Below are 25765 nucleotides of genomic sequence, written 5' to 3'. Positions count from 1 at the left end.
ATTTCCTGATGAATTCATATAAATGGCTGAATTACAGATTAAGAATTATAGAATGATATATAGATTACAGATAAAGAGCAGTGTTCCCTTCTCAGTGCTACTGCATTAAACATCCTGGGAACAAAAGTTGATCTTTGGCATTAATCTGCCAATGGATGTCCATGGAAAATGGATTCCAAATAGAGGAATCATACAGATTATACACTTTTTATAATTATTCCTTTTCCTTAAGTTACACAGGGTTTTTTCCTGGATTGGGGTGATTTCTTTGTCATTTCATAAAGCAAAAATGCTAAAAAAGGAAACCTCTTTTCAAATGGGCCTTTTCTGCCAAAAAGGAGTTTTTCCTCAGCATTAACCAAAGCACAGACAGTGTTTGCACATTCTCTGTCAGTGTCAGAGGGGAAGAAGAGTGAGGAGATGGGGAGAAGCTGCTCCCCTCCAAATTTCCCCTTCAGAATCAATGAGCTCATAGTGGAAAACCAGGCTGTCATCGAAAGAGCTTTTCACAATCTCTGTGTTTTAATATTTAAAAATTCCTCTGGTGGATCACAGGAAACCATCCCATCATGGGAGTTCCACCCAGATCTGTCTGAGCTCCAGGGCTGGTTTTTGGGATTCTTAGCATAAAGTTTGGGCACCAAGTCACTCCATGTGTGCTGGGACCAGAGCTGAGCCAAGGGAATTAGGAGGGCTTGATGCAAACACACACTGAAAATGTGCATTTGTTTGTATGAATGATGAGGTGTTTATTTGTATTTGTCCATGTTGAGTGAGCAGGCACTTGAAGGGCTTTGCTGAGCTCTGCATTAGTCGCTGTGACTACAGAGACGTGCAGCCATGCAGGCAGAAAAGGGATGGCGAGCAGGAAATGTGCCCACGAATTCACTGCTGCCCTTATTTGAATCTGGGACTGACCTCACTCACTGCCTGTCCCTGCTGGCTTGCTGGAATCCCAAAAGGGATTTTGGGTATTGCAAATTGTCTTAAATGGGGACAAACCTGTGCCCAGCCTGGGCTGTCTCTCCCTTGTGGCCAGGCCGTGTTTGCAGCACCAGGGATGGGGTCCCTGCCCCCTGAGCTGCTCCTCACTCCACAGTGGGCTCTGGGCATGGGGATGAGCAGGGGAGCTGGCAATGGTGCCCAGCACAGCCTGCTCTGAGCTGCCCTCAGAGGCGACCAGGGTGAGAGGGGACACCTTTGGCACCTGCAATGCTTTGGGAGTGCCCAGAGCTCCGTCCTGCCCGTTCTGGCACTGCCACAGAGCTCAGGGGAGCAGTCAGGGGCTGCTGCTCAGTTCTGTGCCAGGAATGGCCCCATGGCCCCCTCTGAGCCACATTCAGCATTTGGGATGGGAAGGGAGCAGATTTGGGGTTGTTCAGCTTTTGGGATGGAAGGGAGCCCTTTTGGGTTATTCAGCATTCAGGATGGGAAGGGAGCAGCTTTTGGGTTATTGAGCATTTGGGATGGGAAGGGAGCAGATTTGGGGTTATTCAGCATTTGGGACGGAAGGGAGCAGGTTTTGGGATGGGAAGGGAGCAGATTTGGGGTTATTCAGCATTTGGGACGGAAGGGAGCAGTTTTCTCCTCCCCTCAGCCCCGGTGCTCCGCCCGTGCCCAGCTCTGCCAGCAGCTCTGGCACAGGGAATTCCCGTGTTTGAGGAGCAGGCTGGGCACCCTGGGATGGGCACGGAGTCCTCAGGGCCACCTGGGGATGCAGGGCCTGGGCTTGTGTCCTGGGGCATGGCAAGGAGTCACAGCTCAGCCCCAAAGGTGGGTGTGACCCCGGTCAAGCCACGTTTCTTCCTGGCCCCACCTGGAGGGACAGGACAGGGGAATGGCTCCCAGTGGCAGAGGGCAGGGATGGATGGGAGATTGGGAACTGGGAATTGTTCCAGGGACACCTCTCCCAGAGCAGCTGTGGCTGCCCCTGGATCCCTGGCAGTGCCCAAGGCCAGGCTGGGCAGCGCTGGGAGCACCTGGGACAGCGGGAGGGGTCCCTGCCATGGCAGGGCTTGAATAGATGATTTTTAAGGTCCCTTCCAACCCAAACCATTCTGGCATTCTCTAGCAAAGGAACAGGATTCTGGCACTACAATCCCTGCACTGTAGGAATCCTGCCCTGGAAAGCACCTGGAATAGAGTTGTGTCTCTCCATTAATTCCTAAAGTGAGTGTGTCAGGTTGAGTTTAAACCCGTTTTTTTTTTTTAAGCAGTGTTTGCCTGGCAAATAATGAGAATTGTGTTCAATTACTTCACAAACAATAAAAGAAAAATCCACACAGCCTTTCCTCCTTTTCAAAGGCCATGTGGAGCACAGGGCTCTTCTTATGCCTGAGGTCTAAAAGGAACAACAGGTTCAGGTTATATTTTAAATCTGCAGCAAAATAATGTGCAAATATCAGGTATCTCTAAGCGAGAACTAATTGTTTATTTTCTGGTTGACTTAAGTCTCAATTCATAGAACAAACACAAGTCAAAACCAGCAATTAAAAATTAAAATTCCTTTTCCTGCTGATTGATGTGGGAGCTGGGATTAGAGATCATGTAATTATCTCATGCTTATCAGGTAGAAAGAGTTTTAGTTCATTGAACTTTCTCTTTCTGTCTCCATTCTGTGTTTCCCATCAAACATTTGGGAGTTTATTATCTCCTCACTCTTCCTCTGTGGTGAAGAGACAGAATGAGAGACAGAAAACCAGCAAGGAAAGGAAATGACTCTGGCAAACCACTAAAGGTCGCTTTACAATCTCATAATTTCATTTCCTCCTTGAAGTTTACCTGGGAGTCCCAAATAATTTTTTTTTTTTGGCTGTAGCTGTGGCCCAATGTGAAGTAGGAACTGCAGCCATGTGTTGCAATCCTGTGGTATTGTGGTGACAGGAGGGTTTATAAACTCCCCTTTCCTCTGCAGACTTTGGGACCAGAACTTTGTTTCCTCCACATCTCAGAGCCAAGCTCCAGCTGCAGCTCCAGCCAGAGGCTCCCCAGGAAACGGTGAGAACTCATTTCTTCTTTGTTCTAATGCAAATTTAGCATTATTTAACTGAGAGTGGATTGAAATAGTCTTGGGGACGTTTTCCTCAGGGTAGTGTTTATGTCCTGATAAAGTTTAGCACGTGCTGTGCACCTGTAAGTTCTGCTGGGGCTGTACCCTGTGTCACCTGGCAGTAACAATCCTTTTATTGACCAGGGTTGGTGTTGTGGGCTGGCAGCGCTGCCAAACTCCTTTACCTGGCTGCTCTGTCCCATTGGCTCCTGCCTGAGCTGGGGCTGGCCCAGGTGAGCTCCAGAGGTTCCTTCCTGACAGGAATCCTTTGGAGATCCTCCGTGAAGGAACCTGGGCTCAGCCCCAGCCCTCGAGCTCCAGAGGGGACACAGAGGGGACACCGAGGACGCTCTGTCCCTGTGCCAGGTGAGACCCCACCTGCAGAGCCTCCTGCCTGGGGTCTCCAACAACAGCAGGACCTGGGGCTGCTGCAGAGAGCCCAGAGGAGCCCCAGAGCTGCTCCAGGGCTGGAGCCAGGCTGGGAGAGCTGGGAATGTTCACCTGGAGAGGAGAGGGATCCAGGCACAGCTCGGGGCCTGAAGGGGCCCCAGGAGAGCTGGGGGGGCTCACCTGGAGAGGAGAGGGATCCAGGGACAGCTCAGGGCTTGAAGGGGCTCCAGGAGAGCTGCACAGGGACTGGGGACAAGGATGGAGGGACAGGACACAGGGAATGGCTCGCACTGCCAGAGGGCAGGGATGGATGGGACATTGGGAATTGGGAATTCCTGGCTGGGATGGAATTGCCAGAGCAGCTGTGGGTGCCCCTGCATCCCTGGCAGTGCCCAAGGCCAGGCTGGACACTGGGGCTGGGAGTACCTGGGACAGTGGGAGCTGTCCCTGCCATGGCAGGGGGACACTGGGGGGGATTTGAGGTCCTTTCAACCCAAACTGTTCCATGACTCTGTGATTCCCTGATTCCCTGAACATTTGGAGCTGGAATATTCTCATTTCTGAAGTGCTCGGGCACTCACTGGTGTTGTTCAGAATCTGAGCTTATTTCTGATTAATTTTTCAAGAAAATGTTGAGATGGGGGAGGGATCCTCTCCCACATCTACAATGTGAATCATTTCCATGCAAATTGTTGACTGTTTTCATCAAAAACCTGAATCATGCAGCTTCTCTCTCAAAGAGGAGAAACTTTTCTGTTTTGGAGGCTTTAATTGTGATGAATGGAAGAGAAGGCACAAGTCCCACTGCTCTACCCCAGTCTGAGCTGCTATTTTGATGTTTTGATGTTCAGTTTCAGGTTTATGAAGTGTGGTGACCAATTTCATGTTTCTGTGACAGAAACCAGCAATTTTCAGAAAGTTGCCAAATGAATCTTTCTGTTGGAAATTCCAGCTAATCCTGCCTGAAGTCTAAGAGTGTAATGAAGCAGTTATTAGCACTGCTAATAGGATATGATAGATTTTAGAGCTTTTTTCCAAACCTAAACTATTCTGTCATTTCTGTCCAATAATAACTGGCTTTTCCGTGAGCCTTGTGCCCCTCTCTGAGCACAGCAGGAGCTGCTGCCTCTCCTGGGCACTCTCCAGACACTTTATTGGAGCTTCTGGTCCCATTAAGAGCTGGGTAAAATCCAAAGGGCACTGGATGATTTGTGACCAGGATTTAGGATTCTCAGAACAGCAGGAGCTGCAAGGAACTGATCTGCTCAGGAACACACTCTGCTCTCCAGGAATCAGGAGGGCTGCTCCTCTTTCATTACAAAAAGAGTGGTTTGGGAGGAAAAAAAACAACTCAAATCACTTAATTATGTGTTTTTCACCTGCATTCAGCCTTTCACTGTAGTTAGAATAGGCTTTGAAAACGACATTTACCATCTCTTTCTTGAAGAGATTCTATTTCTGTTAATTTGGTTTACTCTCAGTTTGAAAGGTCTAGAAGTGCATCTAAATAACTGATTTTTAGAGTTAAAAAATAGAATTTAAAAAAAATAGAGTTTTTATGCACCCAGTAGTTAGGACAATATTTGGCAAAGGTGTTTGGTGTTTCATGGAGAGTTCTGGTGGTATTTGGGACGAATTCAGGAGAAATATCCATTTATATGTTGGACATAGAGCAGCGATGATCTCCACTCCCAGCCCTTCCTGCAGACAGAGCTGGGCACTGAACCCAGCAGGAATTTTGCCTGGAATGGTTCACAAGCTCAGACTGTGAGAGCTCAGGAGGATTCCAGAACCAGGAGCAGAACTGGAGCTGGCCCAGCTCTGCTCTGGGCACTGGCCCTGCTGTCACCTGCTCAGAGATGGAGACAGCGCCCAGCAGAACCTTCAGCAGCTCCTTGGGCTCATCCTCAACCCTTTGCTTTAGTGGAACTGCTGATGAGCTGGGCCAAACTGGGCTTTGGGCGGGTGGAAGGTGATGCCTTTGATCCTTCAGGGCAGTGCCCTGGCCATGGGGAATCATGGAATCACCAGGGCTGGGAAAGAGCTTTGGGATCACCAGCCCAGGCTGTGCCCATCCCCAGCCTGTCCCAGTGCCACCTCCAGGGGTGGGGATCCAAACCTGCTGGGCAGCCCCTGATCCTTCATCCAGTGCCTTTTCCTTGGGATTGGCCTCACTGGACCAAGCAGGGCTTTTCCTGCAAGAGGAACATTTATCAAGGGACCAGCCCAGAGCCACTCACACAATTCCCCTGGAGTGATTCCTTCTCTGAACTGCCTTGGCATGAGAATCCCAAGTGGATCAAAATCAAGGCTCCAGCTCAAATCTGAGATTCCATTTTTAAGGGGAACCCGGAGTTCTCAGAATGGGAAGATGCTCCTCAGCTCACCGGACTCATTTTGTGTCCTTGTCACCCTGCCCAGCCCCAGCCTGACTTTGGAGCACACTCAGCCAATCTCAGTGAAGTTTAATAATTGGTTTTTTTCTCCCCTACAGATGTCTCACCTCCTCTGTGCCTTACTGTCCCTGTTTTCCTTTGCTGCCCTACTGGAAAGTGCCCAGTGGAAATTGCAGGAAAATGGTAAGGAAATCTCTGCTTAGACCTAAAACTTCGGAATTATAATTGTGGCCACTAGCACAGGATCTGCGAACTCCAGTATCTTAGGCTAAGGCCATATGTTTATTTCTTTGACCATAATTAATTGGAGTTCATGGAAAAACATTTAAAAGTCTTAAAATGTCTTCCAACAGCATATTTGCAATATTTGCATTAGCAACTTTTATTTCCTATTCCTTCTCCTCATGTTCAAAGTCTCAGTCACACAGCCTGGATGCAAAAACTGTGACTAAGGGAACAGTCCTATAAAAAATCAAGGGAAGAATTAGTTGTTAAAAAGAAAATGTATTTATATATTTCTGAGTAAAACTTAAAACCTAGAAATAGTTTATCAATCTCTCTGGTAAAGATATAAATATAAATAATAAATAATAAATATAAATAATAAATATAAATAATAAATATAAATAAACAAAATTATTGTTTATTACCTACCCTACATTTTCACAAATGTAAATCCATTTGTGAAAATATAGGGTAGGTAATAAACAATTATTTTGAATAATTCATCAGAAAATTGGGCTAAATTCAGATTGTCTTCTCTTTCAATTACTTATCTTCACATTAAAAAGAATATTTATCCTGGGGGTTCCCTGGCAGGGATTTGATGCTGAAAGCAGCAAATCTGTTACTCTCAAACATTGAGAGTAAACTCTGAGTTTGAAGATTCCCTTTGCCCGTGTCCAGAGGGAGTTTGGGAGACTCCTGAACTTCCTGGAGCTGAGCGTTCCCTGCCAGTTGGGATCCCATGCTGGACAGGTTTCTCAGGGTTTCTCCTCTGTGGAAAAGCCTCCCTGGGGAGCTCAGGGGCGCAGGCAGGGCTCAGCCTGGTCAGCGTGAGCAGCTCCTGACGTCTCCTCGGCCCTGCCCAGTGTTTGTCATCGACTCGCGGTGGGACGCCGAGGCCCCGGCCACCGCGGTGGAGCTGAGCTGCAACAGCCCCGAGGAGGCCGTGCTCTGGAGAAAGGACTCCAGCCCCTTCCAGGAGGGGAAGCAGAGAGGGAAGACCCTGAGGGTGGCAGTGAAGGAGCTCCCGGACGGCGGCAACTACAGCTGTGTGAGCCAGGAGAGCCTGAGGGTGCTGAGCTCCAGCCTGCTGCTCATCGCCAGGATCGGCCCTGACGGGACCATCCTCAGGGACATCCTCAAATCCTTCCAGGGTACGGCCCCAGGGCTAGCATTGTCCTGCTCAGCTTGTGGGAATGGCCTTGCAAAGGTGCTCTCTGTGCTGGCAATGCCAGAAAATCATCCCTCCTGTGGCTCTGGGCAGTGCAGCGCAGGAACTGGGGCCATGGGATTTATTTGGGATTCTCCAGGCTGATAGGGTGGAGGGATGGGAGGAATTCCTGGTTTGGAAAATCAGGGCTATGTGACAGGACACAGGGAAGGGCTGGGGCTGGGCCAGGGCAGGCTCAGGGTGGATTTTGGGAAAGGTTCTTTCCCCAGAGGGTGCTGGCACTGCCCAGGCTCCCCAGGGATGGGCACAGCCTGAGGCTGCCAGAGCTCCAGGAGGGCTTGGACACCACTCCAGGGATCCCAGGGTGGGATTTTGGGGCTGTGCAGTTGCACTCCATGATCCTTGTGAGTCTCTCCAGCTCACGAGATTCCAGGATTCTGGGATTTGGCAAACCTGGCCCAGGTTTGAAGTGCTGCCACTTGGGCCTCTCCATTCAGGAGACAAACCTGGGATGTTTTGCATTTTCTGCATCAGCCTCACTCATCTGAGTCTCGTTTTTGAGTCCCTCATGGTGCTGGCAGGGAATCTGTGAACTCAGGAATTGTTTCTCTGTGCCTTGGCCATTTTGGCAAACAAGAGTAAATAACTCCCAATTTCTGTCTGTTTAGAGCCCAAAACATTTTTGAAGTGTGAGGCAAAGAACTACTCTGGAGTTTTCACATGTTCCTGGATGACAGAAAATAATCCACATGTGAAGTTCACCATCAGAAGCCTGGAAGGGTAAGAGTTTGTACTTCCCTTCACAGGGCAGCCCTTGATGTTATTCTGTGTAGGATTTCAGGCTGTTAGGGGCAGGCAGATGGGGGGAAATCTCTTTTCCAAGTTTGAACATCCCCAAAATGTTTTGAGTCATTACTGGGACAAAGTTAACTTTAAAAGGGCATGGAAGTCACTCAGAAATTATTAAAGCCTTGAAAAAGGAATGAGTCCAAGTGGGCTGGAGTAGCCACTGGGTAACTTAAGCAATAGCAAAAGAGTCAGTGCAGGGCAGAGAGGAAGTGGAGCCAAGGCAGAAAGAACCACAGCTCCCAGGGCAGGGAGGAGTGGGAGGCTGCCCCCACTGCAGAGCACATGGCCCCGACAAGGCTGGGCTGAGGAACCCTGCAGAGACCTGTGCTGGGAACCCTGGGGGGATTTCCTGCCTCCCACTGCCCCGGGGCTTCTCCAAAGCAGGGAGTGCTCCAGCAAAGGTCACCCCAGCCGGCTGGAGGAGAAACAGCTGCCAAGGGTGCAGCTGGCTGAGAGCAAAACAGGGCCAGCCTCAGGTGGTGCTTTGCAGCTTTTGGTGTTTGTTCTCCAGTGGAGACTTCTCAGGCCTCATTCCTTCAGCAGGGTTTGGGAGAGGGCAAAGGGACTAAAGAGGAAACTGGAGCTTGCCATGGGATGGTGGAAATGGGAGATCCTGGTTTAGGTTTAAATATTAATTCCTGCTGCTGAGGCTGAGAATTGCCATTAACCCATCCCACAGCGCTGGGAGTGTGGCAGCTCCCACTGACCCTTTTCGGCAGCAGACAGACTTCAGGCAAACCAAAGCATTTCTTCAGCAGTGCTGCTGCTGTGGCAGCCACTGCCAGGACAATCAGCATTCCCTGAGCCTGTCCCTGCTCTGTTCCAGCCCCCAGGGAGATGTGTCCTGCAGCAGCCCCGTGGCTGTCACCGAGGGGGCCCTCACCACCTACACTGCCCAGTGCCACAAGGAGAACTTCTGTCCCTTTGCTGAGGAGCACCAGCCCATCGACATCCTCCTGGAGGCCATTGATGAGGTGTTGTATGAGAACTACACCGCCAGCTTCTTCATCAGGGACATCAGTGAGTACTCAGCAGTGGGGGCTGATTCTGGGCTTTGTTTTGTTGGGAGTCAGGGCTCAGCCCAGCCCTGGGAATCCCTGCCCCGTGCTCTGTAAATGTCCACCAGGCCCCAGTTACAGGAACAGGGGATGCCAGGACAGAAAAGGATGAGGAAGTGAAGCAGCAGCATCTTCCTGGCTTGTGACCTGCAGTACCCCAACACCCACAGGTCCCCGAGTGTCCCCAAAGGATGGACGTGCTTGGGAAGGGCCAAGGCAGAGAATAATCCAGCAGGCTCCTCTCTGAGAGCTGCTCAGGCTGTGGATGTTTCCCTCCTCAGCCAGGGCAGGTTCACAGACAGGCACAGGAATGAGAGGGCTCTGAGTGTGGCCACAGGGCACAGGAAAATGAGGCAGCATCCCACAGAAACAGAGCTTTTCCTAAATGCATCAATGGTCAGCAGGTGCTGAAGATATTCCTGTGTGACCAGCAGAGCCCTCTGCAACCCTCCAGGCCAAAAAAAAGAGAAGGATCTTATCCAGATTGAGTCCAGGAATGTGCTTAATTTTCCATAAAAAGCACCCAAGGCAGCTATCACAGCATCACAGCTCAAGGCTGCTTCTTTCTTAACCCTGAGGCTCCCAAAGCTCATTCCCATAAAACTCTCACCAGTAACACGCCAACATTCAGTTGTGAACATGAATTAATCCCCTCTGTGTTTTCTCCTGCAGTAAAGCCTGACCCCCCCCAGTGCCAGCACGTGGCCACCAATGGAACAGTGACCTGGACCTACCCCAGGACCTGGAGCACCCCAAACTCCTACTTCCCTTTGACTTTCAAGGTCAAAGTTAAAAGCACAAGGAGACACAGATACCAGGTAGAAACACAACATTTGAGACACAATTTTCTTGCCTGAACAGTAGAAATAATTTTTGTATGCAAGAATAATCAACAAAAATTTAAAAAATGGTGCTGAGCCCCAAAAGTGGCAAATTGTATCCTGGCAGAAAAAGCCTTTCCCAGGTCCATGAGCAGGAAGATCCTTGAGGCAGCTGAGGACAGAAAATCCTGTCCAGCATTGCATGGTTGTGTTTACTAATTCGTGAGGAGGCTGTGCAGGGCCTCATGAGGGAAAATCCCAATTTCCAAACCCAGAATTCCAGGATCTGTGACACAAATTTCCTCCTGTGTTGTTCATGGGCAGCCAGCAGCTGTCTGGGCAGCTCAGGCTTTATAGGTGAATTGGAAATCAGAGCTCAGTGACTCATCTGGAAGCATTTCTATGGAAATCTGGTATTTGCCCCCTGATTTCCAGTTAATTAATGGGATTAATTAACTGTCTCAGGGTTAAATCTCCAACAAATTACCTCAGACACACAATGGCCTGCCTTGGAGGCAGCATCTACAATAGCAGAGCTTTTCCTAAATGCATTCATGGTCAGCAGGTGCTGAAGATATTCCTGTGTGACCAGCAGAGCCCTCTGCACCCCTCCAGGCCAAAAAGAGAAGGATCTTATGCAGATTGAGCCTAGGAATGTGCCTAACTTTCCATAAAAAAGGGAAAGCCTCTTGCCCACAGGGCAGCTGGCACTGCCCAGTGCTGCCCTTCCTGGGTCCAGCACTGCAGGCTAGGCAGCAGGAAGGGTTATCCCGGGTTATCCCGGGTTAGGAATGGTTATCCCGGGTTAGGAATCCAGAGGCACCAGGGGATGTTTCCCGCTGGGATGTATCCAGCCCGTCCAGCAGATGGGGCCGTTCCCCCGGGCTCAGTCCCGGCTCCTGGAGGTGAAAATTCCTGCAGCCCTTCGGGAGGGGCTGGGGGTGCTCCTGAGCAGGAGCAGCCTCTGGGTCTCAGGGCTCCTGCTCTGGGAGAAGGAGGAAAAAGAGAAAAACGCAGATTAACAAACCACCCCTTTGTTTAATGAGTGTTAGCTTTGGGGTTTGGGTCATTTAGGACACCAAGCTCAGTGGGTTCGGGTCATGTAGAACATCCAGCTCAGTGGGTTTGGGTCATTTAGGACACCAAGCTCAGTGGGTTTGGGTTATTTAGAGCACCCCCCTCAGTGGTTTGGGTCACTTTGGGACACCCCCTCAGTGGCACCTGAGCTTCCCAGCTCTTTCTGCTGAGCTCAAGTTCTCCCAAGCCCCAGGACTTTGGGACCTTTGGGACCCCAGGCTCTGGTGGGGGCTCAGGACCCTCGCTGGTGCCCTGTGGGGGTCCTGTCCCCCCTGAAGGAGCTGTGCTGTCCCCAGGTGTACGACACGGAGCAGCAGTCGGTGCAGCTGCCCCCGGGGCCAGCTGAGGTGTGGGTGCAGGCCAGGGACCGCTGCTACCTCAGCTCCTGGAGCTCCTGGTCCTCGCTCTGCAGGTAAGGACCCAGCCAGGCTGGGCAGAACCCAGAGTTCTGATGGAAACCCACGTGGAAATGACATTTCTGATGTTATTTCACAGATAACCTGCAAGGAGGGTGGCACAGTGCTCCCAGAGAAAGCAAAGAATGAATTAGCACAAGAACAGAAGCACAATTAGAAGAGAAATTTCCATTTGAGATTCTTAAGAAGCCATAACTTTTTTATTTTTTGTAACAGTTGAATGTGGTCCTGACTTTGGCAGCTTCCCAGATTCAAGTTACACTTTTAGCATCCATCATGTTACATGAACATGATTTTGACATGTTGCTGGCAGCTATTATTGTATGTCCTTATATTATTATTGTGCCTTTATTTACTGTATGTCCTTATATTATTATTGTGCCTTTATTTATTTAATATTTATTTATATGCTATTTATCTATTTAGTATTTATTTAGTATTTAATATTTCTTTATTTAATTTTATTTATTTATTTATTTATTTATTTATTTATTTATTGGCTTTGCAAGGCCAGTGGATGGCAGTTGCTGTTCAAACCACTGCATGTGTTAACTTATTTGGAAAGTCACTTCCTGAAAGAACTGTTTAAACCTTCCATTATTTAATGATTTGTTTGTTTATTTGATATTAATTTGTTTTTTTTTTTTTTTCTGTGGGGACAAGCACAGCAAGCCCTGGCTGCCTGAGCAGCTGGGTGTGGGGTGCCCAGGCCACCCTCACCCTCCAGGAATTGGGGCAGAGAAGGGATTGCAGGAATTGCAGAGCCCTGGGGATGGTTCCTGCTGCCCTTGTCAGCTCAGCTGGGAGCCCTGGATGAGGCATGAGGGATCCATGGAGCACTGGGAGCCCTGGTGTGAAGGCAGCTCTGAGCCTCCAGGAGCTGCATTTCTCACCTCCCAAAGAGCCTCCCCTGCTCCCACTGCTGGGGCCTTTCCTGATCCAGCTGTGCCCAGGGCATCCCCAGCTGTGGGATTCAATCCAGCTGTGCCCAGGGCATCCCCTGCTGTGGGATTCAATCCAGCTGTGCCCAGGGCATCCCCTGCTGTGGGATTCAATCCAGCTGTGCCCAGGGCATCCCCTGCTGTAGAATCCCACAGGAGCAGCACAGGGCACAGTCAGGACCCCCCAGGGCAGCTGGGGCTGCACCCCAGGGTGTGAAACCCTGCAGAGTGTGTGTGAATGTTAATGATGCCGTGAAATCAGATTCTTAGAGCAGAGATTTCTGTAGGCCACGTTGCCAGTGTGCCCCACCCTGTGTTGGTGTGTTCCCAGAACCTCAGGGAAACTCCTCCTGGCACAGCCAGGGCCCAGCTCTGGGAGGGAGCAGAAGCAGGAGTTGAAACTTTTGTATTTTCCATGGAATCCTGGTATTGTTTGGGTGGGAGGGACCTTGAAGCTCATTTATTCCAGCCCTACACGGGCAGGGACACCTCCCACTGTCCCAGGGTGCTCACAGCTCCACCTGGCCCTGGGCACTGCCTGGGATGGATCCTTTCCCAAAACACTGAGCCCTGACTTCCAGGAGGACAAAATATCCGAAATATCTTTGAGGATTCAGGCCTTAACCTCTGGTACAGAATCACTGACATGAAAGTCTTCCATTGCAACCATGTCTTAGCCATGGGTGGTAATTTAAGATATTTAAACACTGAAATGTGTGAAGTATCTGATATTTCAGAAAACTGCTGATAATTTATTTACAAGTCCTGTTGGTATTTATTAATATTAAGTTTACATGTCTTATTTTGGCTAGAAAGGCAACTTATGTGCTTGTTTACAAAGGAGCTAATAATAAAGACACCTGAAAACAAGAAAATTTGGTTTATTTGTGGTCTTTTAAGAATGGTTTGTGTCAGTATTCACTTTTGTACCAGAGGATCAGACACTATTTCCGTCTCAGTGTCTGCAGGGCAAATGAATTATTACTAATTAATAACACCAAATTCCCAGCCTGTAAAAGTGCAGAGATGGCCCAGCCAAGGGAGCAGGGTGTGCCAGCAGCATTGCTGAGCCCTGCCTGCAGGAGGGGAGAGCTCTTTGTGCTCTCCAGCTCTGAACTGAACCCACCTGCCCCAGATTTGAGGTCACAGAACCCTCCTGGCCCTCAGGGTTTCATCCTTGGCACCCTTGAAACCAATCCCTGAAACCTCTCCTGAGCTTGGGCCCAGCCCAGTCTCCATTCTTGGAATATTCAGCTAAATTTTAAAGCCTAAATTGATCTTTGCCTTTCAGAATTGCCTTTCTGTGGCAGAAAATGAGAGAGGCTTCAGGGGGAAGGCACTGGCTGGGTTTATTCAGGAAAATAGCAGAGCTGAGCCTGGAGCTGCCCCTCTCTCTGCAGGAATCAGCTCACTGGCAGCTGGCTGCTCCCTAGGGCATAAATTGGCTTTGATCCCCAATTTTCCATTCCCTGGGCTGTCCATGGATCCAAGAGCCTGGGAATGTCTCCTGTGGAATTGTCAGGTTCCCATCTCTGCCTAGACTGGATAAAAAGCAAAAAATATTCCCTGTAGTGGCTCCACATGCAGGAGATCACTTTCTAACATGCTCCATCCATCCCAGAACATAACAATTGATGTGTCAGTCAGCCCCTGGGCTTCTCTTCTTTCTTTCCTCTCCTTTTGCACTGTAAATTATCTGGAAACCTCTGGAAATGTAAAGTGCACAGACTCAGGCTGCACAATGTACAAAATTCCTCCCCCTCGCCCAAAAAAACCCCTTTGGACTGCAAAATCCGAGCTTCTGACATCAAATTTTAGATCTGATTTATTCCTGAGAGAGGAGAGTCATTGACAGCATAAACCCCAGATTTTTCTGCTTTTTTTCCCTGCTCCTTTTCCGAGGCCCCACCGTTCCCTGGGAAGGGGCAGCTCCTCCAGCTCTCCCTTCATCCCCATCACTCACCCCTGGCTTTGGGCTGGGTACCACACCTGCCCTGAACAGAGCCTGACTAATTCCCCCCAGGCCTTTCTGTGGGTGCTGCTGGCCCAAGGAATGCTGCCAGATAAAGACGCCGTGTCCTTAATGAGGCACTAATTGGTCACGGTAGGAATTTGCTGTTCTCCAAGAGCTTCAGCCCCTGAGCTGGGCAAGCAGGCACTTGCTGAGAGCAAAAGGGGGAAAAGCTGATGTTTAATTGGGGGTTCTGGGGGAGAACACAGATTTCAGCTCCAAATGCTTCATATCCACCCCTGCTCCATGCTGGTCTTCCTCCCACCCCTCTTCTTTGTAAGTTGTAGCTTCTCTTTTAGAAACGTTTTATTTTTATAAAGGGAAAACCAATGCACGTCCTCCAACCCTGCTGTGAGCCATGAAAACATTTCTTGAAATGTCACTTTGACTTTGGTGTGACAGAAGGGCAAAGTCCAAACACCAGGAAATTGCATCTTGAGGCGATTTCAGATCTGTCCTTTTCAAAGCCCATTCCGTGGAGGTGTTAAACCATTAATGCTTTGTTTTTGTGAAGAATCAGCTCAGAACATCAATGGGTTGATGTCTTGAGAAGGCTGAGCTAGAACAGAGACCAGACAGAGCTTCTAAATAATAGAACAGAGATTTATTAAAAGGATCTCTTCCATGGATGCACCCTGGGCAGCAGAAGAGCCCAGCCAGGCCAAGATGACCCAAAATGGTCCCAAAATGCACAGCCACTCCAGGGTCTCTCACTTTGGTAAGTTCTGCTCCATTTGCATCTTGGGGTTAATTGTCCAATTCCAGCTTTAGGTTATCAAGTCCAATCCTTCTTGTTTTTCTCTCTCCAGCCCACGGTGTTTGTGCTCTTGGGCTGAGATTTGGGTCATTTGTCCTTGGTGCCCAGCTGGAGCAGGAATTGTTTTGTCTCCCTGCTCTGCACACAGAGCTCAGCATCCCCTGATGTGAAGCTCAGACCCACACATTAAAGCAGCACAGAATGTGAAAAATAGAAAAGCTGAAACCTGAGGCATCAACAGGACACAGGAATCACAGGATCCCTGAGCTGCCTGCAGGATACCGGAACCTGGTATGTGTGTCCTGGCACTGTGTCCCAAAGAAATCAGCAGGGACAAGGGAAACAAAGACCAGCTCCAGCCTTTGCACAGCCTGCTGGGTTTACTTTTAGCTTCTGAGACAACACACGAGGCCTTCAGCAGGGCTCTGGCCTGGCCTGACACCCCCAGTGCTGAAGGAAGGCTCTGATCTCCCACAGGGGTGGAAAGCAGGGAACTCACTGATGCCTTCAGGGGCTGCCTGGAGCAGAGGCTGGGCAGAGCTAAATGAATAAATAGATTTTTATTAAAAGCCCTTCACAGGATCCACCTTGGGCAGTGCAAGACCCTGACCCAGATGGATCCTGGCCACGAGTTCTCACACTTTGATAAGTTTGGGTCCATTTCCATGCTGGGGTGTCCAATCCCAGCTCCAGGTGATGCAGTCCCACCCCCCCAGGTTGCTCCCCTCCATTCCCTGTTGTTTGCACTTCTGGGGCTGAAGCTGCAGCGGTGTCCTTGGTTGTGGGGCTGGGAAAGGATTGTTCTGTGGGACTGAGCTGGGAGCAGAACTTGCTGACACTTTATGTGGAGTGCAGAGTCACACACTAATGCAGGGCAGAGTCTGGGAAATAGGAAAGCTCAAACTGAAGGCATCCTCTCCTTTCCCAGGCAAACACCCAAAGGCTGTGGCACAGCCTGAACAAAGGCAGCCCTTGCTTCTCAAACCCTGCATTGAGCAAGACTTCAGAATCTGATGCTTTAATTGCACCTGGGTGGACAACCCTGAGCCACCCACCCTGGCTGGGGCTGGGGATGAGAACACCGGGGATACCAGGGAGGGGAGGGCCCCCGTGACTGCTGCAGCCCTGGCTGGAGCCTCCCTCCTGTGACAAAGTGGCTTTTTCACCTTTCCCACGTGCTGTTCGTCATCTCTGTGGATGCCCTGCATGGGAGGCTCTCCACGCATGGGTGGGAGCAGGTTCCTCCTCTGGAATGCAGCCAGGGAACATCCTGCCATGCACTTAACTCGTGACCTGCTGTGGCAGCATTTTTGGCATCCCAGTGGTGCTCCAACCAGGCCTCCAAAGCTGAAAGCAATCTCAGATTTGGAATAAATAGTAATTGGGAAAATTTTCTTACCCTCAGAAAAATGCCCACTAATATTTTAGCACATGTAACACTGGAATTGCTTTTTCTGTTTCAACAGATCAACTTGGAGGGATAAGAATTTGGGAAAAAACCAGGATATAATGGCAAAGGTAGAAAATTACAGGAGTTCCACAATTAACTTACAGGTTTGCTGATGAGGGCAAAATTGCACTCACAATTCTTCAATATAAACAATTTATTTACCATATTTATCTTAAATTTCAGAATGAGTTCAGCAATTATTCCTTACTCACCCAGCTTTGGGAAGCAGCTGTTCCTATACACATCCCAACATTTGTTTTCCAAAGAACTTTTTTTCCATGGTGGCACTTCATTGCCCATGTTTGCTTTGTCAAACGTTAATTTATGAGGACAAAGACACCACAAGGTCCCTGAAAATGCCAGCAACACTTGACATTCTCCAGTGGGAATGGCAGACGCAGTTCCACTGGGACGGCCCACGAGGTGACCTGGCTGCCCACACCCTCTGTGGCCCCTTTAGGACAGACCCATTTTCACAATCTCTGGGATCTCTGTGGGTAACCTGCCTCCATGGTTGACTCCTCTCATGGTTGTGAAATTTGTTTTGCTCCCATCTAATTGGAATTTCTCTCCCTGCAATTTGCTCTGTTCCCTCTTCCTTTCACTCTGCAGCTCCAGGAGGGCTCTGGCTCCCATTCTTTGTGTTTCCTCCCTCTCCCAATGGAGCCAACCCCTTCTCCCAAGTTTTCCTCTGAGTTTCACCCCCTCAGCACCTGGTGCTCCCCCATGGGCTCTGCGCCAGCATTTCAGTGCCTTTCCCTGCCAGGGAGCCCAGAACTGTCCCAGGGCAGCAGCTGCAGCCTCGCCAGGGACACCTGGGGAATTATGGACTGAAATTCAAGTGCTGGAAAATCTCCCTCCATGAACTGGGCAGGAATTGTGTTCCCTGAGAGGGATGGGATGGGATGGGATCCATGGGATGGGATCCATGGGATGGGATGGGATGGGATGGGATGGGATGGGATGGGATGGGATGGGATGGGATCCATGGGATGGGATGGGATCCATGGGATGGGATCCATGGGATGGGATGGGATGGGATGGGATGGGATCCATGGGATGGGATGGGATCCATGGGATGGGATCCATGGGATGGGATGGGATGGGATGGGATGGGATGGGATGGGATGGGATGGGATCCATGGGATGGGATCCATGGGATGGGATGGGATGGGATGGGATGGGATGGGATGGGATGGGATCCATGGGATGGGATGGGATCCATGGGATGGGATCCATGGGATGGGATGGGTGGGATGGGATGGGATGGGATGGGATGGGATGGGATGGGATCCATGGGATGGGATGGGATGGGATGGGATGGGATTGGATGGGATGGGATGGGATGGGATGGGATGGGATGGGATGGGATGGGATGGGATGGGATGGGATGGATGCTGGGGCTGCATGCCAGGGGACACTGGGAGCACTGGACTGGGCCCTTTCCTCATGGATCAGGGTCAGGATCTCCAGCTGCAGTTTCAGTGTCAGCACAGCCCCGGGGGCTGTGTGTGCTCCAAACCCTCCAGAGCAGGAGGAATTTCCGGCACACTTTGGGTTCTGCTCCTGTTTCCTAATTGCTCATAATTGTCCATCAGCCACGGACGCGTCCTGAATCCTCCCCACGAGTCCCTGCAAGCTCCTTGCCAGGGTTTTCTCCAGAAAAGCTCCCCAGAAATCAAAGTCACTGACAGCCCCAAGCAGGGGGGTCCAGACCAAGCCCAGAGCAAACCCCACCCTGCTCTTTGTCCTCTCAGCCCCGCAGGAACACATGTCCAAATTAAGGAAAAAGAAAAAATTTAGAACAAAGCCACTGAAGGGTATTCAAAAGATAAAATTCCAGGCCTCCAGCTCCAACTGGATCTTTGCCCATTCTGGAATTCGGATTTGATGGCATTTATGTTTTTTGTCCTGTTAAGAGACGAGAAATTCAACATTTATTGATTGCCTATATTCTTTAAAGACAACATTTTTCATATCCCTCTTGGGATGAGTTAGGGGGGCCCAAGGCTTACCTGACCTATTGAAATCTTTTCTGCAGGAGCCTCCAGGCCCTTTTTTACTGGAATGAGCACCTCTGGCCCCAGTCCTGCACAAAGAAAGGCCTGGGCTGCCCTGCAGTGAGGGAATCACTGAAATACTGGGATTGAGGTGGTGGGCAGGGATTTTTCCTGTTGAGATTTTTGCACATTTAGATGGTAAATCACTGAGAATGCAACTCTGGAAGGAGGGATTGAAACCAAGCTGTCCCCTCCAAACTCCACATCACTGTGGATTTATGAAAGTGGAGCCTCAGACCTGAGTGTCCCATGGGGACCTTGCCATAAAAGACAGAAATTGCTGCTTTTTGGTTAAGCCACCAATAAATGCAGGGTTTGTTAAAGGAATCCTTCCTGCTGTGTGGAAACAGAGAAATGGGAGCAGAGGAACCTCCCCTGTGTGCAAGGCTGGGCAGGAGCTCAGGGGATGCTCAGGGATGGGAACTCCTGTCCTGTCCTGGCCAGGCAGTGCCCTGGGCTGCTCTGCTGCCCCTCTCCCAGAACATCGGTTCTGACCCCAAAATGGGCATGTTTGAAAGTAAAAGGAGCCCTGGGGATGCTCTGGGCTGGGTGTGAGGGGTTTCCCTCCCAAAACATCACTTCTGACCCCAAAATGGGCACATTTAAAAAGAAAAGGAGCCCTGGGGATGCTCCGGGCTGGGTGTGAGGGGTTTCTCTCCCAAAACATCACTTCTGACCCCAAAATGGGCACATTTAAAAAGAAAAGGAGCCCTGGGGATGCTCTGGGCTGGGTGTGAAGGGTTTCTCTCCCAAAACATCACTTCTGACCCCAAAATGGGCACATTTAAAAAGAAAAGGAGCCCTGGGGATGCTCTGGGCTGGGTGTGAAGGGTTTCTCTCCCAAAACATCACTTCTGACCCCAAAATGGGCACATTTAAAAAGAAAAGGAGCCCTGGGGATGCTCTGAGCTGGGTGTGAAGGGTTTCTCTCCCAAAACATCACTTCTGACCCCCAAATGGGCACATTTAAAAAGAAAAGGAGCCCTGGGGATGCTCCGGGCTGGGTGTGAGGGGTTTCTCTCCCAAAACATCACTTCTGACCCCAAAATGGGCACATTTAAAAAGAAAAGGAGCCCTGGGGATGCTCTGGGCTGGGTGTGAAGGGTTGCCAGCAGAACACAGATTTCCCAGAGCAGCTGGAGGGCTTAGTGCACGGCCACAAGCAGCTCAGCTCAAACCACAGCTCAGAAGCAGCTCCAAAACGCCCCAAAGAATAAGAATTAAGCCCTTCTGGGACGAATGCTTTGGCAAACACCCAGCCAGGATTATTCTTCCCTGGGAACTGCATTCAGCTGTGAGTCCCCATGGCAATAGCAGAGCAGGCAGCCCTGAGTCAGCCCTGGCTGCTGGGGCTGGAACAGTTAATTGCATGAGGCTGGGCTCTGTGCAGGCAGGACCATCCCTGCCCCATCAGCAGCGGGACACGCAGCCCTGCCCGTGCCAGGACAGCCCTCCCGCCCTGCCCTGGGCACCTGCAGGGCATTGCATCACCAGCCTGGCTATAAAGGTGCCATGGCCACGCTGAGAGCCCTGGCACTCTGCAGGCTTGGGGACAGCCATGAAGGTCACCCTGGTGCTCCTGGCAGTGGCAGCTCTGTGCCTGGCGTGTGAGTAACCCCTGGGCTCCTCAGCTGGTTCCTGCACTGGGTGGGAGGGAGGGAGAAAATGGGATTTTCTGGCTAAAATCCTATTATTTAGCACCATAATAGCTTAGAACGCAGCTGGGGCTGGGGTGGATGGAAGCTGCTCCTTGCTGGGTGTACTCAGAGATCTGTTCTGTGGTGCCTCAGAATCACCTGGTTTTATCTGTTTGTTTTAAAATTTCCATCTGAGAAGGGAGCTTGGAGCTGGTGAGGTCCTGCCCTGCCAAACTGACCGAGCAGGGGACAGCTGGTGATGCTCAGGCCACATAAAACAGCTGGGAATGCTTTTATAATCTTATTTTCCCAGGCTGCAGGGAGATTTGAGGGACATGTTGCTCTAAAAAAGAGGGATCTGGGAGGAATTTCTTCAGCCTTTACCTGGCAATTTTATTTTTACTAAAAACTTGCAGTAAAAATGTATTTTTAGAGAAAAATAAGTGCATTTAAAAAGACTGAAAGACTCCACACCTCTGCAGGTAGTATAGAAGTTTAAATGCATTATGAACATTAAAGATGCAAAATAATGCAGCATTATGAAACAAAACAATCTTTTGAGTAGCTCTGAAGAAGCTGCTTTGAAATTTGTCTCAACCCCAAAATTTTTATTAGAAACAGAAGTTTAAATGAAACATGGTGGAAATAATTCATTGTGTTTCATTAACTGCAGGGAAATAAAGAAATGTTCCTTCCATTAGAATTCCAGGAAATCTCTTCCTTGAACTTTCTGGTTTATCTTGTCTGCTTGAAAACTTCATGCATCAGCACTTTCTGAGCCACACCTTTATTGCATTCACTCCATTTGCAGAGCGGCTCCCAAAAGTTCACCAGAGAAAAAATCAGATGTGAAGGGTTGGGAGAAGAGGAATAAATCGAATCCAATTCCAGAACAATGAAATCTCAGTCAGCCTCTGGTGACATAGAAACCTGACATGGAGCTTTTTTTTCTGCTCATTTTCTTTACACTGAACAACTGTATTTGATGTGAGGGTGTAAGCAGGTTTATGAAAGGAAGTTTTTGGGCAAAGTTTAACCTTTGAAGATCAAAAAAAGCCAAATTTATTCCAAAAGACAATTATTATAGCTCTGCTCCAGAACACATTTGGAATGTTTAACCTTTAAATATTAAAAAAAATTCCAAATTTAATCCGAAAACCCCAAGTGCTAGAGCTCTGCTGCAGAACAGATTCCTGCTCCTTCTGCACAGAAATCTCTCCCTGGTACTGTTACCCCTGGAAGGCCCAGGATGCGATTATGGGACAGCAGGGGGGCAAACACATTCCTAAGGAAAGTAAGGAATGTGTCAGCAGCGTGCAGCCACGCCAAGGAGCTGATTGCTTTGTGGGAGGTGTAATTAGCATTGTTTGCAAGGAGCTCCTTGAAGCCCCACCTGAGGACAGGGCCCTGCTCCAGAGGAATGAGGTAAAAATAGGAGCCAGCCACCTTAAAATCCACATTGAAACAAGGGAAACACTTCCTACATGGGATTATGAGCCAAATTGTATTATCACTGTTATTTACAGTCTATATTGTATTTAATTCTCATTATTGACAGGAAACACAGATATAGAAGGGATTTGTGGTTTGTTCACAGCCACATGCAGCTCTTGGTAAACCCAGGATTAAACCCCAGTCATGCTCAACCACCAGTTAATCCTGGACAATAAATATAAAATAACATGTTGAACAGTAAATATAATATTGACTGCTGAGCTGCCAGAGGTTTTGTGGTGAACAATGGCTCCATTCCCTCCTCCAGCAAAGGCTGTTCCAGCAGGTGACAGAAGTTTCTAAGGTAAATAATGCACCAAAACCCACTTGGTCAATAGGGTCTGACACCTGGGCCTCACTAAACACTGCACAGCTCTCAATATTGACATTGAAGGAGGTAAAAGATTCAGTGCTGCTGATTGAAATCATCCTGGTTTGCACCTGAGTGTTCATTAACTGTGCATTTCCATTTTCTCTTTTGTGATTCAGTTTCCACTGCAGATGCTGCCACACAGAATGAGGTGAGTTATTTCCTTTTTCCTAAATAAAAATATAGACTATGAGATAAAAAATTATAATATAATAATAAGGTCAGAAAATAAGCATGGTAAACTTTAATTAAATGCTGCCAATTTATTGAGGTTTCAGTCAAAGTTCCTGAGCTGGGGATATGGGGTTTCCATAGAGTTGTTCTGACGGCTTCCAGATGTCTTTCCCTGTTTGGCATTATGGGTGAGAAATTAGACAAGGAGAAATTTTAAGCCAGAGAAATCTAGATATTTTTTTTTAAATTATTTAATGATGACCCTATAAGGATTTTCTGATTAGTTTTAGCTCCTAAATCAGGTACCTGGAGATTTTCACTCTCTGAGTACTCTGGGGTCAATGTCTGGAAGAAGGGAGGAGGTGGAGTCCATCCCTGAAGGGTCCAAGGAAGGGCTGGATGTGAATTGATCCCACCTGGATTTACTGATTGTTGTGACCAGATAATAAAAACCCCACACTCTGCTCCTCTGGGGCTGTGCTGTTCCTGCCCATCCCTGTCACATCAGCCCCACTCTCACCTCTGAGCAGAAATGTTTCATTTCTGGGGCTTAGCCTCTGCCCAGAGAGGTGGTGCCACCTCCCTGGCTGTGCTGCCCCAAAGCGTGCCCCAAAATTGGATATATTCATGATTTCTGTACATGGAAGGTGTGTCACAGTAAAGCAGACAGGGCTCAGTTTCTTCATGCAGAAAATGCCAATTTTTATTCAGTTATCTCATATTGATAGGAATTCAAAAGGCACTATGTTAAACCCAATTGGATAACAATACACTGTCAGTCCATTGGTCAGTAAATGGAATTTTGTGCATCCATCAAACCTCTTTATTCTTGGATTGTTTACATATCTTCCTCACTGATTCCCATTGCACCAATTTCTTGGTTTTGCAGGTGCAAACTTATTTTTCTCACCAGAATAAATTGTTGTGCTGACTTTTCATTCTTCTGATTTTTCTCACGGGAACAAGCAGATTGAGGAGCTGCCCCCAGTCCTAGCAGCAGGCCTAAGCCATGATGTTATAAATCCTTTATTTTGTGAGCTTTTTCCCTGTGTGGTCAGGGGTGTGAGACTCAGGGCTGCCCTCCTTGCAGGTGGACTGCAGTGAGTACAAGAGGCTGGAGAGAGGGAGGCCCATTTACTGTGAGAGGCTCTACCAGCCCTACTGTGGCTCTGATGGCAAAACCTACAACAACAAATGCTCCTTCTGCAAGGCTGTGCTGTGAGTACCGAGCTGCCACGGGCTGAGCAGCTGGGATTCCCACCCCACAAGTTGCTGGCCTTCTTTAGGGTTGGCACTTCTCTGCTCCTGTGCTTTACCTTTACACCATCATTGTTCCTCCCACTGATAATGTCCAACTGATCTAAAAAACAAATGATGGTGATGTTTGGGTGAGAACTTCCTATTCTGGTAGGAAGTGTAAAATAGGCAACTAAAAGATGACCCAGATATTCAGGACTGAACTTCCTATTCCAGCAGGAATTGTGGAGTTGGACACTAAAAAATTACTTGGATATTTGTGTGTACAACTTCCTATTCCAGCAGGAAATGTGAAATTGGACACTAAAAAACTACATGGATATTTATGTGAGCACTGTCCTATTCTGGCAGGAAATGTAAAATAGTGAACCAAAAAATGACCCAAATTGTTGTGTGAGCAACTTGCAGCAGGCACTGTAAAGCTGAACACTGAAAAATGATTCCTGTTTGTGTGAGAAACTTGCTGCAGGTGCTGTAAGATTCAGTCACTAAAAAATACCCTGACATTTGTGTGAGCAGCTTCCTATTCCAGAAGAAACTGGAAAGTTGGACTGGAGAGAGTCCAATGAGCAGCAGAGACCTGACAAAGCACCTGCAGGTCACACAAAAATTCAGAAGTGGCGCTGGCAATGTCTTGGGTTTATGGATGAAATGTGTAATTTTGCAAGGAAAGCTGTTTACAGATAAGTGCCCTGATGTGTGCTGTGAATGTTTCGGTGTCCCCCCTGTCAGCAGAGGGTTCCAGAGGTTTGGTGCAGCGTTCGGTGTGCAATGCCATGTTTTCCCTTGCAGGAGGAGCAGAGGGGCCCTGCACATGAAGCAGGCAGGGGCGTGCTGAGGGAGCTGTGCTGAGGGCAGCTCCCCTCTGCCTTTCCTGCCTTTCCTCATCTGCCCTGCCAAGCCCGGCCTGGGGAGAAGAGCCAGCTCTGCTGTCCTGCTCCAGAGCTGGGGCTGACCCTCCTGTCCTCGCAGCACAGCTGCTCCTGTGCCTTCACCAGCCCTTCCCTGGGTGTTTGTCTCCATGGCTGGAGTTCAAATCCCCTGACAATGCCCCCAGTCTCCCCACCTCCTTTATCAAATGTTTTCTTTCCTTTACCCAGAAACTTTAGCAGATATTTTTTTTTCCCTAAAGGTTTTCAGCTTTCCCAGGCACTGCTCTGACTCTCCCAGTTTTGTAGTTGAATTTTAAGTGCTTATTTTTCATCCCTTTCTGTACAATTCTGGTTCCTGTATGTTGTTCAGCTACCCAGTGTGTTTGTTTATTAAAATAAACCTTCACTCTTTTTTTTTGTCCATGGTGAACTTTCTAGAGAATTTATTGCATCCAAGACTAACAAGTATTTCCCAAAATACAGAAAACTGCAGTGGAGCAAGGGCTGAGTCCAGAGGTAAAAATCCAAAGCTGGGATACAAAAGTTGTATATACTGGAATTTACCCTCCAGTCTGGCTCTATTTTACTTTAAATGAGACCAATCTGGTAAAATGTAAGACTGTAGCAGTCTGTTAAATCCTGTCATTTAAATGGGAACATTCAATAATCTTTTCACTTGACAAATTTCAGAACCTAAAGAAATTTATGTCCTGCTCTTAAATTCTGATTATCTTCACTGTCTTTTACTCAATACTTGGTCATGGGAATGTATTTTCCCAGAATTAAAATTGTGAATGACTGACCTTATTGGAGGACAATTTTGGAGCAGCTGGACACAGAACAAATCCAGCCCTATCCTTAATTCTGTTTATCTGGAAACTAGGTCCCAGCAATTAGGCAGCAAGAATAAAAATGAGGAAGGTAATAGAAAAGCTCCTCATAGTTCAGAGGCTTCAGTAAAGAAGTTCCTAGAACAGATCACCTTGATTGAAAGAGATAAAAATGAGAAAACAAAGGGAATCTCTGAGGTTTCCTCATGGTGTCAGAAAAAGCTGATTTGTGGATATTTGCTGCCTTCCAGCCTCATGGATATTCCCATCCTCTGCTTTTTGTTGGGATATTTAATGGGCTGTGCTTGTGCACCAAACCCAGGACACCAAAACTCTCCTGCAGCCCAGGAGTGATGCAAGGAGCTGCAAGTCAGAGGTGTAAAGCACCCCTGCATTTCCCTGGCCCTGCAGTCTGTCCATGTCTGATCATTCCTGACATGGAATCCTGGGCAGGAGCAGC

General features: G+C 48.6%; 2 protein-coding genes across 3 annotated transcripts; both read left to right on the top strand.

Moving 5' to 3' along the window:
• The first annotated feature begins 5933 nt into the window (after positions 1-5933).
• Positions 5934-11452, top strand: IL12B (interleukin 12B). The gene is made up of 6 exons (XM_059483822.1): positions 5934-6018; positions 6927-7214; positions 7900-8011; positions 8907-9100; positions 9811-9956; positions 11333-11452. The coding sequence occupies exons 1-6, from the start codon at positions 5934-5936 to the stop codon at positions 11450-11452; spliced, it is 945 nt and encodes a 314-aa protein (XP_059339805.1).
• Positions 11453-20170: 8718 nt separating this feature from the next.
• Positions 20171-24905, top strand: LOC132080490 (ovomucoid-like). 2 transcript variants are annotated; one of them, XM_059483685.1, is made up of 4 exons: positions 20171-20278; positions 22292-22323; positions 23437-23564; positions 24396-24905. In XM_059483685.1, the coding sequence occupies exons 1-4, from the start codon at positions 20230-20232 to the stop codon at positions 24439-24441; spliced, it is 255 nt and encodes an 84-aa protein (XP_059339668.1). In that variant the 5' UTR covers positions 20171-20229; the 3' UTR covers positions 24442-24905. The 2 variants fall into 2 exon arrangements, with proteins under 2 accessions (XP_059339668.1, XP_059339669.1); XM_059483686.1 differs by lacking the exon at positions 20171-20278 and adding an exon at positions 21152-21225.
• The last annotated feature ends 860 nt before the right edge of the window (positions 24906-25765 follow it).

This window comes from Ammospiza nelsoni, chromosome 16, assembly GCF_027579445.1.
Source record: "Ammospiza nelsoni isolate bAmmNel1 chromosome 16, bAmmNel1.pri, whole genome shotgun sequence".
NCBI classification, from domain to species: domain Eukaryota; kingdom Metazoa; phylum Chordata; class Aves; order Passeriformes; family Passerellidae; genus Ammospiza; species Ammospiza nelsoni.
The sequence above is the reverse complement of the archived record's forward strand: the minus strand, read 5'-3'. Positions and strand labels throughout refer to the sequence as shown.

What these genes read in the sequence shown, in the direction of transcription:
- LOC132080490 (XM_059483685.1), top strand. Translation starts at nt 20,230, where the DNA reads ATGAAGGTCACCCTGGTGCTCCTGGCAGTGGCAGCTCTGTGCCTGGCG. An exon ending in GGCAGCTCTGTGCCTGGCGT is followed by an intron (nt 20,279 to 22,291) that starts GTGAGTAACCCC and finishes TTTGTGATTCAG; the next exon opens with TTTCCACTGCAGATGCTGCC. An exon ending in TCCTTCTGCAAGGCTGTGCT is followed by an intron (nt 23,565 to 24,395) that starts GTGAGTACCGAG and finishes TTTCCCTTGCAG; the next exon opens with GAGGAGCAGAGGGGCCCTGC.
- IL12B (XM_059483822.1), top strand. Translation starts at nt 5,934, where the DNA reads ATGTCTCACCTCCTCTGTGCCTTACTGTCCCTGTTTTCCTTTGCTGCC. An exon ending in GTGGAAATTGCAGGAAAATG is followed by an intron (nt 6,019 to 6,926) that starts GTAAGGAAATCT and finishes GGCCCTGCCCAG; the next exon opens with TGTTTGTCATCGACTCGCGG. An exon ending in CAAGGAGACACAGATACCAG is followed by an intron (nt 9,957 to 11,332) that starts GTAGAAACACAA and finishes TGCTGTCCCCAG; the next exon opens with GTGTACGACACGGAGCAGCA.